The following is a 15,066-nucleotide window of genomic DNA, read 5'->3' as shown; positions in this document are numbered from 1 at the left end:
AGCAGGAATGTGAGTGTGTGACTGCTCTGTTGCTTGGATGGGAAGGAAAGAAGGAAACAATGTGCACCATGTTTTTCTCTGTAAGACACATTGTCCTGGGCACATTCCTCTGCATTTATGCCACCACCTCAGAACAGAATTCAGTAGAAGTAGATGTGAAAAGCAAGACTGAGCTTCTTGAGTGACTGTGCTATCAAGGAGAGGGGCTACTCATCACAGTTTTAGCTGCAGAAATCACTTTCTAGATGGATTCAAATCACACCCCCACCCCACCCCACCCCCAGTGCTGAGGCTGGAACCCTGGGCCTTGCACATGCTAGTCAAGTGCTCTACCTCTGAGCTGTGTCTCCAGCCCTCGGGTCAGCTTCCTTAGCAGAGTGATCTGTCTAGAAGCTACCCTACAAAACCTCCAGCTACTCAGCCTGCATCAAACAGCTCTTTTAATGAGACAGGAGGGTTAAAAGAGTTTCATCTTTGCAGCAAATTAACCATTTTATCCTGGAATTTCAATTGTAAAGGTGATATTTTTTTTTTTTAATTTCAAATACCACAAAACCCCATAGTATCTTGTAATAAGACTGGAACACCGAGCCTACTAGGCAGGTAATAATATCTAGCTCTCACCTGAGACTGAAGGTTCATAATATTTTTATGCCATGGGCTTCCTTGAGAGTCCTTTGAAGCCCACAGATCCTTTCTCAGAATTAAGATGTCTTAATTCTTAAAACATAATACACCAGATGACAGAGTAAAGCACTTATATTGAAATAGTTATCAAAATACTTTAAGACAAATTTATAATAATATTATGCTTCTTTGTTAACATGTTAATAATAAGATATAATGGCAGACCTAGCAACGATCATAATTTCTAGGTAGCAATATCTGCAACAATTATAAAACTATAATGTGATGTGAAAATAACGGTGATTTCTGTTGGAGCAAAATCCCAGGGGCAGGTAGTACTACCCTGTTCATTTTCACATTGGGAAGAGATACTGTATTTTAGGGAGCATTGATAAAATGGATTTTTTTCCCGTACACATTCACAGACTCCATAAATTCTCTCTGCAGACCCCAGGTTAAAAAGCACTTGAGTTATGATCATTCTCATCTTGTCTAAGTTATGGTCATTCTCTTCTTGTCTTGTACTTTCCATAGCCAGCTGCTTAAATATTCTGATCACATTGTTGTTATAAATGGCACAGAGCCACTTAGACAATGAAGCTGTGTTCCAGATGAGGTAGTTACCTGCCCCCACCTCCCGCCATTGTAGTACCAGGTAGACTGTTTGATGCAAATCTTGGTGCCTAGTTTATGGATGCAGTTATATTGCAAGTGAGAATGCCTGCAGCACAGGCTTTGCCTGGGTCCCCTCTTTTATTGCATATCCCTAGAACTGCTTCTTTATTTCCCTCCAGCCAGCTCTAGCCTGTCTTCCAGTGGTAAAGCCCCAAATCCAGAATGTGTGAGACCTCTGGTTAGTGATATGACAAAATGTTTAGCCACTTGCACAGATAAAATTACAAAGTGAACTATACAGTAGAAAAGACTGTGTCTGCCAACATTTCCAGAACCCAAGGATCCATTTTCTCAATATATACATCCCACAGCTACATGTTGACCTGACACCCTCCTGAGACGGTCTTACCTCCAGGAGCTGTTGGCCCAACAGAGGCTCCCCAGCAGATTTCAGGGTCTCCCACCACAAGCATTGTACTGTAAATGTGGTGGTTCAAACTGCAGAACCTGGTTCAGGGTGGCAGTTTCCGTGAATCTTTCAAAAGATGCCCTCGAGTTACTTTTGGCCTCTTTTAAAGGGATGAGGGAAGAGGAAGAATTTGAAGGGTGAAATTGGACTTCTAAATTGCTTTTTCTAATGCTGTACCCACCTTCTTTTTTGTCATCTGTCAAAGGGAATGTTGAACTTGGCTTGAAAGACTTGTTTGAAATTTTGTGACTCTGGAAATATTTATATGCCATAATGTACACCACAGCATGGGCTTTTGGGTTGGGTCTCTTCTGAACTGGGCACCAGACTTTGTCCCTGAGCCTCCTGGTTACAGTGGTTGATGCAGTGGATCTTGCTAGAAGTCCTGGACTGTGCTTCCATTCCTATCCCTTGGGCGATGTCTGCTATTTACTGTCTAAGTAATTGTTCCCAGAGCATTATCACAAGTTGAATGTTTTTATACTCTGATTACAGATGTTCGACTCCTTTTCAAAAATCCCCTGAATAGAATAAAACGTTTCCATATAAAAGCTTTGACAGGGGAATGTTGAAACTCAAACCCCTCGAATCTGTGACACCAAATACTTGAGTGCTTCATCTAAATATAGTTTTATTTTAATTACCCACACTAATGAGAGAGGGCAGTAGCGTGGATAATCCAAAACTCATTGTGTTCTGGTTATAGAATATGTTTTACATTTGACTTTTAGGTGGGCATTCTAATGAAATAAATGCTGTTCTGAATTGATTCATAAGGAAAATTTTCTGGTTTCACTTCTCTGTCTCGTCTGTTTAGGGTATTTTTTTTTCTGCCATTCTAGAGATGGAACCCAGGGTCTCACGCATGTTCAGCAAGGGCTCTACCCCTAAGCAACACGCCCAGCCAAGGCTTTTTCACTTATTTCTAGAAAATGATTTCACCTTCACCTCCTACCTTCTCTTTCCCAGCTCCAAACTGATTCTGCTGTCCTTTATATAAAAACACCCAAGTTTTATTATGCAAATGGAAAAAGTATAATTTTGGTTTTGTGACTTTCAGCAGACTTCTTATCAAACAATAGAATAATAGTTAAGAACAGAGTTCCTAGAAGCAGGCAGTCTAGATTTGAATTGTAACTGTGTCACATATAAACTAGGTGACTTGGGGCAGGTTACATTTCTATGCTTCTGGTTCCTTACCAGTTAAATGAAGATCATAATAGTATCTACTAATAGAGTTATTTTGAGTATTAATATGTATAAAACACTCAGAACACTGGAATATAGTGAGCAGATGTCAGTATTTGCTATTAACTGTTTTACAAAATAAAGAGAAATGCAGCATATTTCATGAATTTATCCATTAAATATCTCTAAGTACATACAACTGTACAAAGCCTTCCAATTTTAATGCCGTAAATGAGCACTTAAAAGGAGATGATCTGAAGGGAGGCAGGGTAGGGGAGATGATAGGTGGAAGGGGCAAACATAATCCAGATCACTTAGATTTATTTTTTGTTTAATTTTCAAGTTCTGCGAGCAACCGTGGCCAGGAACGTATCTGTGCCTGAAGGAAAGGAACTGGACCTGTCCTGCAACATCACGACAGACCGAGTAGATGAGGTCCGGGCTGAGGTGACATGGTTCTTCAGCAGGACACCTGATGGCTCCTCTCCTGCCCGCCACATGTTGGCACGGCTGGACCGCGATTCCCTGCTGCATGGGTCACCTCATGTGGCCTTGAGTCATGTGGATGCACGCTCCTACCATTTACTGGTCCGAGATGTTAGCAAAGAAAACTCTGGCTACTATTTCTGCCACGTGGCGCTCTGGGTATCTGGACACAACAGGAGCTGGCACAAGGTAGCAGAGACCATGTCTGCACCTGCCAGCGTGGGTGTGACCTGGCTAGGTGAGTGTTGGGAGAAGGGCTTTTAGCCTCTTCGGCTTAATCCCTCCTTTGAGCTGTCTGGAGGAGTCTGGGTGCTGGGTGCTCTGCGTTACTTAGACATTCTTTTTCTTGGGAGAAGTGTACTTTAGATAGATCCCAAGCTGAAGGTAAAAGCAAAACTGGCTGAACTAGAATCTGGCAGGCAAGGGAAATGTTTAGATAATGTGGCCTCAGTTGTCTCAACGCCTTCATTTGAGAGGGCATAGTTTCCTTTTGTGTCGAGATCTGCAGGGTGGGAGCTGTGCTGGACGGCTTTGACATGGACCTTTGTTGGAGGGAGAGTGCTGCCATTTTTCCTCTCCTGTTCCGACACTCCTGAGTGCTCCCTGCCAGGGGCTGCTGCTTTCCAAAGCCCAGTGCAGAAGCCCTTCAGCTAACTGGAGGCTTTTTTTTTTTTTTCCGTTTAAATGCCCTGGAATCCCAAAATGATTTTATCTGCTGTTGCCGATTACACATAGGGGCCTTCCTGCTTCCCTAGGCTCTTCTTGGGGGCTCTCTCCGCCTGGTTTCAGTTTCGTTGGTGGAGGAGCAGAGTGGGTCACCTCACCACCCATTTTTAGCAATGTGTCATATGTGTAAAGATCATCAGTATGTCCTCAACTTGTCATATGTGTGATCACTGGCATGGCCTCATGTTTTCTACCATGCTCATCTTCCCTCTCCATCTCTTGTTTTCCTACATGTTTGCCCACTGAGCAAAATGTGTGCAAACTCTTCCTAATTTTTGTTAATGGCTTATAATTGCAAGTAAACTCAGGAGGGATGGGGTCAAGTGGGGTGTGAAAAGCTTTCCTCTCTCCTGCTTTAGTAAGGAGGGTGGGATGGGCCTACCTGTCAAGCTCTTCGCTGTTTTGAGCTTTGCCTCTCTACTGTCCCATGAGTGCATTGGGCCCTGATGAGGCAGGCAGTAGGTGTTACTCTGATTGTTAGGAGGCAAAACACTTCTTTAAAGGCCAGGGAATGATTTCCTCCTTTGTCTGTTACCAAACATTCTCCTGCCTTGTCAAGCAACTCACTCCTCACTTTTCTCTGCATGGAAATCTGTTGGAGTGCTGCTGTGTTCACTGTCTGTCTGTCCCTCATAAGCCTTTATTTGGCAAAGATGGGAGATTGGCAAGTGGGGACAGAGGGTGCAGGGAGAAAGGTAATAAGAATAAACAGAAAGGACAGTCCAATTGCAATTGTGACTAGGCAGGGTGTTAGTTGTCCCTGTTAGCAAAGTGAGCCTTTGATATCTGAAAAGTAAAAGGAGCAAGGTTTATCTGGTGAGCTTTTATTCCTGCTGTCTGAGCCTTGTGTGAGAGTCTCACTGTGAAGTACTGAACTGGAACAATGTTGGCCCAGCTAGAACTCTCCTTAGCAACCTTCAAAATAAAACAGATGTTGTCAGCACCAAAAGAAGATTTTTCATCTCTGGAGCTGAATTTGTCTCACAGCTCTGATCCTCAGTGCATTGTGTGGCGCTGTCAAATTCCAGCGCCGCCCCTCCCCGTCCCCTCCCCCTCCAACTTCTGAGTCCCAGCTCCAGGATTTTTTTTCCGAAAGTGCTGCTGTGTGCACTCCAATTTGAGGGTTTCTTTGAAGTACTCGTGTATTGATCCCGGCATGCCCTGGGGGAGGTGCAGGGACTGTCAGACATCAGGAAAGGAGCTCTGGGAGAGCGTGAGCTCTTTTAACTGGAAGGGATTTGTTGGTGGCTCTGTTCTCCAGAGAGCAAGAAGAAATAAAGAGACTAAATTGTGGAAAAGGTTCAGTTATTATCCTAAGGATCCTGTCATTTGCTTTCCTGTGGAGTGCCAGCACCATTGTCGTGAAAATCATCAGCGTGCTTTTCCCTGACTGATGCTAATGCATATAGAACCCTGTGCCTTTCCCGATGCTTTACGCAGAATAGGCACTCAATAAATATTGGCTGAATGGGTAAATAAACCAGTACCAGCACATAGATAATGTTAAAATATGTACATAGGAAAACCAGAATTGCAAACAATTTTGTTCAAGTCATAGAATATTCAGAGGTATTTGCACACAGATAAACCTACCAGGAGTGTTAAGAGGTATAAAAACACAACTGCATTCTTTTCCTTTCTTCCTTTTTCTCCTTTTTCCCTGTGCCTATGACTCATACCCTTGCAGCTGCTTGGACACTTGTCAGGAGACGAGTCGGGCATGAGTACAGCAGCAGACATTTAGTCAGGATCTCCACGCTGGGTTCTCTGCCCAGAAACAGATGTGCCTGGCCTCACCCTAAATGGTCGTCTCTAGAAACATAACGTGTATGTATGTGCAAACGCCTTCCGTGCCATGTGCAACTTGGGGCCTGAACGAGGTAACAGGGAAGTGAATCCCCCACCCCAAAAAGCAGGAAGACAGGTGACCTGCCAGGTATATAGGTCACCTTAGGTTATAGGACTATGGAATATTGTCACAGAAGCATTCTTAAGAAAGCTGGATCCCCAGCTTCGTCATGTGGCAAGCTTGAGTTTAATTGATGCATACGCAAAACTCAATTTTGCCACTTGCCAGATTCAGAATACTAATTGCCATTTATTGAGCACATACTGTGGACCAGACACGTACTTAGCCCTGGCACTGGGCTAAGGACTTCTTGTGCATTAAATATTTAATCCCTAACAACCCCATGAGTCAGGTGCCACTCCCTATCCCCATCTGAAAATCACCATTTTTTATTTTGCTTACGAATTTGAGGGTCAGGGATTAGGGAAGGACTCAGTGGAATTCACCTCTAATATACTGATGACAGCTGGGGCATTTAGGACTTGGGACCGCCTTCTAGGTAACTTTCTTGTAGACATGTCACCCTGATCCTGGGCCTCTCTCCTCACACACCTCTCACAACTTGATCTTCTCAGAGTAGTCCCATTTCTAAGAGGCAGGAAATGGAAGTTGCTACTCCACTTAAAAGCAGTGCCTGAAACTAGTACATTACAACTTCTGCTTTTTTCTATGGGTCAGAGTCACCCACAGACCACCCAATATCAAAGGGATATAAGATACCTCCTAAAAGGGAGGGAAATAAAAGAGCCCCTTAGTGGGAGCAGAGACATGTGGCAGAAGGGCAGGTAGGAAGGGAAAGGCTACAGCCATCTTTGGAAAATAGAATCTACCACACTGGAGAACGTGCTTGCTTTTTCCTTTCTTTTCTCTCTCTCTCTCCCTCCCTCTCTCTCGCTCTCTCGCTCTCTCGCTCTCTTTCTCTCTCTTTATTTTCAAAAGAGATGGTTGGTGGGATGGCTTAGAGAGAACTATGGCCCAAGGTCAAGTCTGTTCCAAGTGTGGTCATCTTCTGTGGGAACACCTTTGGCCTTGGGGATCTGCTTCACTTGGAAGCACCAGAGCATTCATTGACTTCTAGAAGCTGGATAGTCCTTGTTCTCATTTGCTCATTTTTGAAGTGCTGAGGTCGGTGATTGGGGCCTTCTCGAGTCCCCATGTGTCAGCTGGGAAGACACCAGGCTCTCGTGTGAATGGCCTGGCAGGTCAAGGAGCACTTGTAGCAGGCAAGAAGATCATGGTAAGAAAGAGCCTCTTTTGCCTAGGATTTATGTCCTACTTCAGAGGGGAAAAAGATTCAAGTTGGCTTGCAAAGTGAAACACAAAGCAGGAGACATAAAAATAAAATCAAGATCAAAAGGGGTGGGAAAAAAATCTGAGAATAGGTATTACAATGTGGTTGGGATGAATTCATTACTGATTTGCTTCTGAAGTCTTGAAGAGTTGAGACAAAAAGAGATGTGATTGTACAGTTCTCTTCTGAGGAAGGAAAACATAAACTCCTTCAGAAAGACAGACTTTTTCTTGGCCCTGAATTTATCATGTGCTTTTTCATTTCAGGGAGTTAACATTATGGACAGTGCTTTCAACTGTTCTTTCACAAGAGGCCCTAAATGATTATTTAAATGGATGGTTCTTATATCCACCCTCTATAAAAGCTGAGGGCATAAATCCTAAGTGTGTGAAGGAGTTTCTCTAAGAAACTGAATTACTGTGGGGGACAAATGTTGCTTTGTGTTGATCCAATTTAGTGTATAGCTGAAACTTAGGGAGCCTAGCGGAATGGCTAGTTAATCTGCACATTAAGCCATCTCTCTCTGCTATCAGATGTCTTAAATGAGCCTTTGGCAGGAGTTGGATACTAATCAGTTCATGGTTGAGCTCTCTGCCCCAAGTACCATGCTTCTGTGGTGTTAATTGGAGAGGGTTCCAGGGCTTTGGATACAAGAGCCAGAGGAGGCAGAGCTGAGTTCTGCTATTCAGTCTTAAGAACCTGATTTGCATTCTTCCCCACTGGAGGACTGGCCCCTATTCCAGCAGTGTGCCAGTGAGGAAGGTAATTATTTTTTCTTTAAAAGGAGCTGTTAATCTGCTAAGTACTTGGTAGAAACTTCAGGGTTCTGGGCCATCTATAAGAGATAATATTTACATCTGCAGTTTTTTAGATTGACTGTTATTAGCTGTCTGCCCAGGATTATCCCTGGTGACAGAAGAGCATGTGGCAAAGTTTTGGAGCCAAGGAGACCTGTTGTCCTACTTAACCATCCTCTAGGTGTGTTGTCTCTGATGTATTGCTTAACACGTCTGAGCTTTGATTTTCTTGGTTTAATGGGATGATGAACTTTAAGTGGGAAGTACAGTAACTATCACTTAAGTGCTTAGTACATTTTCTTGGTTGTAGTGATGATGATTGATTAGTGTTGGAGGGTCTTGCCTACCAAATTCTCAGCCAATTAGGATACAGGAATGTATTTTAGGGCCTAGAGAAGCCCCACCTGAAGGAACTAGGGAGGTATGTGTCCTGGAAGCAGCTGCTTCCAAGAGAAGTTAGGGAACAGGGTTGAGCTGGCCACCCCAGCCCTTTCCTGAATAGTTCTTTGGGCGTGGAACATAAGTGTTCCATTCAAATATTATATTTTTATTGTTCCAAAATGTCTAATGCTAAATGCATCCTCATGATAATAGTGCAGCTAAGCTGCAGTGAAGTCTCCCCTCCACAACAATAGTTTCTTATTTATAGCTGTTTCTGTTTAAATGTTGGAGACTATTTAATTGTTATAAAAGTGGTGATTTTGGTAAGTCTTTGACCTATATGCTTTGCTACCTCTGAAGTACTTCCCAATCCAAGATAGTAAAACCCCATCTCCAGCAGAGACAGGGGATTCTTCCTGTTTTCTCTAACTCATGTATCCAGCCTGGTGGTTTAATTAGCTGTATCAAGATAACAGTGTCAGAGTGGGTATTGGAACATGGCCCCATGGCACACAGGAGTAGAACTCCACTGATACTACACTCCTGCCTTCTGGGAGGTAGCAGGCTTTGAGGAAGCATTGATAACCTCACCCAGGTATGGAATGAACTTGGGCATGTGGTCGTGGGAGCCAGGCCATGCAGCCAAAGCCTCTTGTAATTCTGCTCTCACACACTGTCTTAGCTGTTCCAAGCTTCATCTTTGCTTGTTTTGTTTTTCATTTGAAAGCATATATGAAAATAATTGTCATAGGAAACATGATTATTATAAAGATTAAGTGAAAATGCAACGAAAGCATAAAACATGGTGGCTGGCACATAGAAAGCCCTTGACGATGCCAGATGTTAACAGTATTGTTGTAAAGTGGGGCAAATGACAGAAACTTTCCTTATAGAAACGTGAGAGTAAAGAGAGGAAATCTATGTTAAAAACTTTAGGTCATATTCCTGCACACAGTAGGCACTGAATATTTGATTTACAGATTAATCAATGATTCTGAAAGCTTTTCATTCTTTTGAAAGTCATAACAAAGGAGTTTAATGACTGCCCCCACTCCCACCCCCCACCGACTTTACTTTTCCCCATGTTGGGCATCAAACCTAGGAGCTTGCACATGCTGGGCAAGCACTCTGCCACCACTCTACATCTTCAGCCCTAACCAGCATTTTTTTATAAGTCTTCTGGGCAGGATCACCATGGAATCTGTAGCTTCAGGGATGGTGTGTATATGGGCACACACCATCCTGGTACCCAGATAAGCAAACAGATTCCCATCTTGGGATGCTGGTGACATCACTCTTGGATTGGCCTCAGTATTCTTCAAAAGGTCTGACTGTGTGGATTGTTGTTTGTTTTTAACTTTTAAAAACAGAAATTTATAAATATTCACACTGGGAGTAATAACCACCAGCTTGAAAAGCTATCAATATTTTGCTAATCTTATTTCATCTGTCTTCCCTCCCATGGATACACACACACACACACACACACACACACACACACACACACACACTCACACACTAATTTTTTTTAATCTGAAAGAGCAGAAAACATATCCCAGACATCATATCATTTTACTGTTAAATACCTCCGTATGCATCTTAACTGATAAGCATTTTTTAAACATAACCACCATTGCGTTCTGTGCTGATTTCTTGATGAAATAAAGCAGAATGTGGCAGTAATCAGTGGTGAAATGCTTGTGCCCAGAATGAGCATTTTTATGCAAAATATTAAAATTAGTTCAATTCAGCAAGTATGTTAATACCTTTGATGTACAAGGCACAGCACACATAGCACGTGCAGATGAATAACGTGGGTTGTCCCTGGGAAGAGTCCTACAGAAGGTTCATGAGACGCCCATACAAATGACTGAAGTTCAAGGTAGTGTTGAAGTAAAATCCTTGGAGAGCAGGGAGCCTGGCAGGTGGCAGGATCTGTGTGAACACTTGCTGAATAAGAAGTAGAGGTGTGATGTGCTAAGCTAGTTCAAAGGAGGCACCCTGTTAGGGAGGAGGGGCTGCACAGAGAGGCTTGTGCTTTAGGGGCCTTGGGAAAGGCACAGTCTTGGCAAGCTGATTTTAAAACTGTAAAACGGCCTAAAAGAACAGTTTCTACACATGCACCAAAACAATAAAAGAAATAAGAAGCCACCCATACTGCTACCAGTCTGACATGGTGGGTAGAGTCCTACGTTCTGTAGCAGTGTTGGCCTAAAGTTACCTGCAAGCCTGGTACCTTTGCGTTAAAGCTAAGACCTTTGGGGAGGAGAGTGAGGAGACCAGCCATTGAAGTCAATGAGGAGATTTTTCTGTGTTGCCAAGATGAGGTTGCTCTAAGCAGATGCACACATTCTGATGCTCCCCTGTGCTCTCATTTTCTTTACTTGGGTTTGTAGGATTTAAACAGGTCCATTTCAGGGCAGAAGATGGAGTTGAATGGGAGAATCCATTCAGTCATTTCTTCAACAACTTACTGAGCAGGTGTTCCAGGTACCGAGGCAGAGGCAACAGTGGGAGGGAAAGCAGAGAAACTGGAAGCATCAGACTGATCTGGGAACAGTAGGAGGTGCTGTCAGACTGGAGTTGTGAAGGCTGTATGCTGTGGGTTTGGGTTCAAGGGTTCACATGGTGAAGGGCTTTGAGTGCCAGGCCAGGACAGAGTTCTCGACCGTATGGGTGAGAGGAAAAGCCCTGGAGGGATCTGGCAAGCAAGTCAGCCTGGAGGCTATTAATAGTCTGGACTGGAGGCAGCGAAGACCTGGATCAGGGTATCCATAGTGAGGCTTTTGCTTCTATTAAGAACTTGGTGCTTGCTGCCATGCATCAGGCCTGGGAATGGGAGAAATGGAAGAGGCACCAAGGAGGCAGAATGTGTAAGACTTAGGAACCCTCAAAGCAGAGAGTGGAAGGGAAGAGGGAGACATGTCTTTCATGTTGGAGATGGCACATATTTCAAGCTAGAGGGAGCTGAAGAATGAATGAGAGGAATGTAGTAGTGGGAACAGTCATTGGAAGGTTGGAGGCAGGAGCTGGCTATGTTTGGAGTAAGGCTTTCACTGTGTGTTTGTGTATGGACAGAGGAGGATGAGGAGGGAGGCAGTTTAGGTTGTGGATGTGCTACACTTGTGATAGCCCTCAGAATGCCTGGAACTGAGCTCTGAGCTCTGTGCCAGTGTTTGAAGAACTGGGGCCAGAGCCAGGGGCCAACTGGGTTCTAATACCTGGGTGAGCGAGCTTTGGGGAATAGGGGATGGAGGAGGAGGAGAGAACAGACCTGGTGGAGCTTGTCCACATGTTCCTATTCTGACCATTAACAGCTCAATCATGTCACTGCTTCTCTACCATCCTTCTATAAATTGACAAACTGAAGTTGTTTATGTTTATGGTATACAAATGGTTGTTTTAATATACATTTCTGTTGTAGAATGACTAAGTTAAGCTAATTAACATATCTATTACCTGACATACCTTTTTTGTGGTGAAAATATTTAAGATCTATTCCCTTAGCGATTTTCAAGTTCCTACATACAGTACAGTGTTAACTGTAGTTAACATGTTATACAATCCATCTCCTGGATAATTCTCCTTATTTAAAAGAAATTTTGTGTCCTTTGACCAACATCACCCCTCCTGACGCCAGCCTCTGGTTACCACAGTTTTATTCTTTGCGTCTATGAATTTGACTTTTTTTAGGTTCCGCATAAAGTGAGATCATGCAGCACTTGTCTGTCTGTGCCTGGCTTACACCACTTAATGTGGTGTCTTCCAGATTTGTCCATGTTGTTGCACACAACAGAATTTCCTACTTTTTTATGACTGAATAGTATTCTGATGTGTGTAGGTATGCAGCATTTTCTTTATCTACTCCTCTAGTGAGTGATGGACCCTTAGGGTGATTCCACACCTTGGCCCTTGTGAATAGTGCCTCAGTGAACATCTGCTGTCTTTCATCATAATTTTAGCAGCCTTCAAAAAGGTGTCACTTTGGAAGAATATGCCCAGGGCTGGAAACCCACCATGAAAAATGGAAGGGCTTATTATTAAAGAGTGCATTATCTACTAGGGGACAGAAGAGAAGCCTCCAGGTGGCATCTTGGCATTTTAAGCTCATGGATCACTGAGGCTGAGGCAAGAAGTCCGTGGGAAGCTGTCTTCTGGGCCACATTCCCCGTGGCGGTGATTTATCAGTGCCCTTGCTGGCACGGCATTTAGTATTCCTCAAAATCACGGTGTCAGTTAGTGGAACTTAGAAAACACAGTTGGAAGATAGTAAGTTTGGTTCATTGAGAGATGAGGGTTTTCTTGGAATGTGGTAGGAAGGGTATAGTGCTGGGTCCAGATCTACCCTCTTTGAGCTAGGTGGGCAAGTTAACTTTTTAAAAGTTTCATCTTCTCAGATATGGAATGGAAATCATGCCTAACAGTTCACAAATACCTATGTGTGTATGCATATGTACGTGTATGGACATGTATCTGTGTGGACATACCTATACCTTCCACACACACACCAGGCATCAGTCTAAGCAATTTTATGACTATTTCAACTCTTAATCCTCAGATTAAGATTATGAGGTATTATTATTGTTGTTATTCCCATTTGCACAGGTGAAGGACCAGAGAAGTTAAGTAATCTGCCCAAGGCGACACTCCACTTCAGTGGCAGAGCTAGGATTTGAACAGTCTGCCTCCAGACCCTAACCCTCACCACTGCTCTGTACTGCCTTAGTGTAGTCAGGTGACATCCATGAGGGTCTTCCTTGTGGTACTTGAAATGGACCATTTGAGGTTCCCTAAGCAGTAGCTGCAGTCTGTCATTTGCAGATAGTTGATATGGCAGGGTCCCAGGTCCACCTTGACACGCCTGAGAGGGTGCAGTCTTTCTGTATGCACAGCAGTTTGAATCAGCCCTTTTCACAGTAGATGAACTGGGTTGACCTGGTCTGCATTGGGTCTGTATCCGGAACTCAACATGAGCAAAGGTCTGAGGCCTTGAAATGGGCGGAGGATTGGGGGAGATCAAACATTCCTCGTCCTTGCATGTGCTGGTGCATACATGGTCAGTCATTGCTAGGGAGGCTGCCATGTGTCCCCCTCCCGGGAACCAGGACACACCCCAGCAAGGTGACCACAGACAGCACTCTCGCCTATGAAGGGAGGAGGCAGGTGGCTGCTCAGGGCCTCTGCAGCGCTGACCTCCTGCAACCTGTGGTATTTCTCCACAGACACCGCCTCACAGTAGGATGTGTTCCCTTGCCGGGCAGGGGCCAAGGACCCTGTTGGTTTAACTTTCTACAGCCGCATCCATCCTCACTTGCAATTAAATGCTTGCAAAGATGACATTTGAAGGAATTAGGATTTTGAGTTCTTTCCATTTCCTGGCCCAGTGAATCATTCTTGGAGAAGTCATGATGTTATAAATTTCATTAGAAGTGTAAATCACAGAAGAACAGTTCCTTGACCTCAGCAGTTTATAATCTGCATGAGTCATAAATAAAAGCAATGTTAAATAAAACTGAACTGATGAAGGCGGGCAAAGGCAGGGTTGGCAAATGGGAAGTTCTGCTCCAGCAGAATGGTCTTTCTCTTAGAGGGCATGGTTCTGCAGAATAAATATTTTTTTTAAAGAAAACTTAGCATTACGGCAGCAAACATATATTGAGTGCCTACTGTATACAAGGCTGTTTTTAGAGCTTGAGAATGAGACTCAGAAGTGAAGAGGAATCATGGTGTGGATAACTGGTATGCCAGTATACATATAGGATCATAGAGAAATTGTCACCCCTGCAGCCTTGGGACCTGGGTGACAGTGAAGAGTGAGTGGAAGTTTGCAGACATCCAAAACAGGGCACCATAGTGGTGTGAGAACCTTGGTGATCAGGGATAACATGGAAGGAGGATGGGGAAGAAAAGAGGCTACAAAGGGGTTCCAGTACCAGGTCCTGAGCAAGCGAGGAGGAGGCTTGGGGCCAATGAGGACAGAAGTGTGGAGGTGCCGAAATGGATGCATTGAGGAAATGGAACATCAGAGGAAGGAGAAGTTCTTTTTATACAAGTGAAAAACAGCAGGCCTGTGGCAGAGTCGGGGGACATGCTAGGAGCACTAGCTTTCCTTCCACCCTCTGTTGGAATCTGGGTCAAGCAGAGAAGCTGTTGGTCACTAGTGAGCCGGTTCACAGTCAGAAGGTTTCAGGGTTGGCAGACTTGTAGGGCAAGTTACTTGTGACAGGGGAAAGAACATCCTGTGGGGAGCTTGAGGATGGGGGTGTCTACTGACTAAATACAGAGTCAGCAGAATTGTCAGAGGAGTGGTAGAGGGAGGACGGGAATGTGCAGAGGATGGCGACCTGAGCGCCTTGCATTCGGGCCCTGGCTGAGGATGGCAGGGCCTGACCGTGGTGGGCCTCGGATTCTGGAACTTGTCTGGGACAGTTTGTCAGTACTGCTCCAGGGGGGACTTTGGAGGGCTGTGGGCTTGCCCAGCATTCCCCAGACAGTCTTGGTCGAGTGTGGTCACTGGGCTTCTTATGAGATCCTTGAGATTTTAACCTCCTGGAGAAACTGGCAGCTGACCCTGGTCCTATGGAAAGGACTTTGACTTCTTGGTCTTGGGAGTTTTCTTGGGGGGATATAGGAAGAA

The 15,066-nt window shown here is 44.2% G+C and overlaps 1 protein-coding gene across 1 annotated transcript in view; it reads left to right on the top strand.

The window, feature by feature from the left end:
* Positions 1-15,066, top strand: part of Ptgfrn (prostaglandin F2 receptor inhibitor) — a 69,555-nt gene that overhangs the window by 34,810 nt on the left and 19,679 nt on the right. Inside the window, exon 4 of the mRNA XM_047520145.1 lies at positions 3,243-3,623. Coding sequence (XP_047376101.1) covers positions 3,243-3,623 — 381 coding nt within the window. The remainder of the gene's footprint in view (positions 1-3,242; positions 3,624-15,066) is intronic.

This window comes from Sciurus carolinensis, chromosome 1 (genome assembly GCF_902686445.1).
Source record: "Sciurus carolinensis chromosome 1, mSciCar1.2, whole genome shotgun sequence".
NCBI lineage: Eukaryota > Metazoa > Chordata > Mammalia > Rodentia > Sciuridae > Sciurus > Sciurus carolinensis.
The sequence above is the reverse complement of the archived record's forward strand: the minus strand, read 5'-3'. Positions and strand labels throughout refer to the sequence as shown.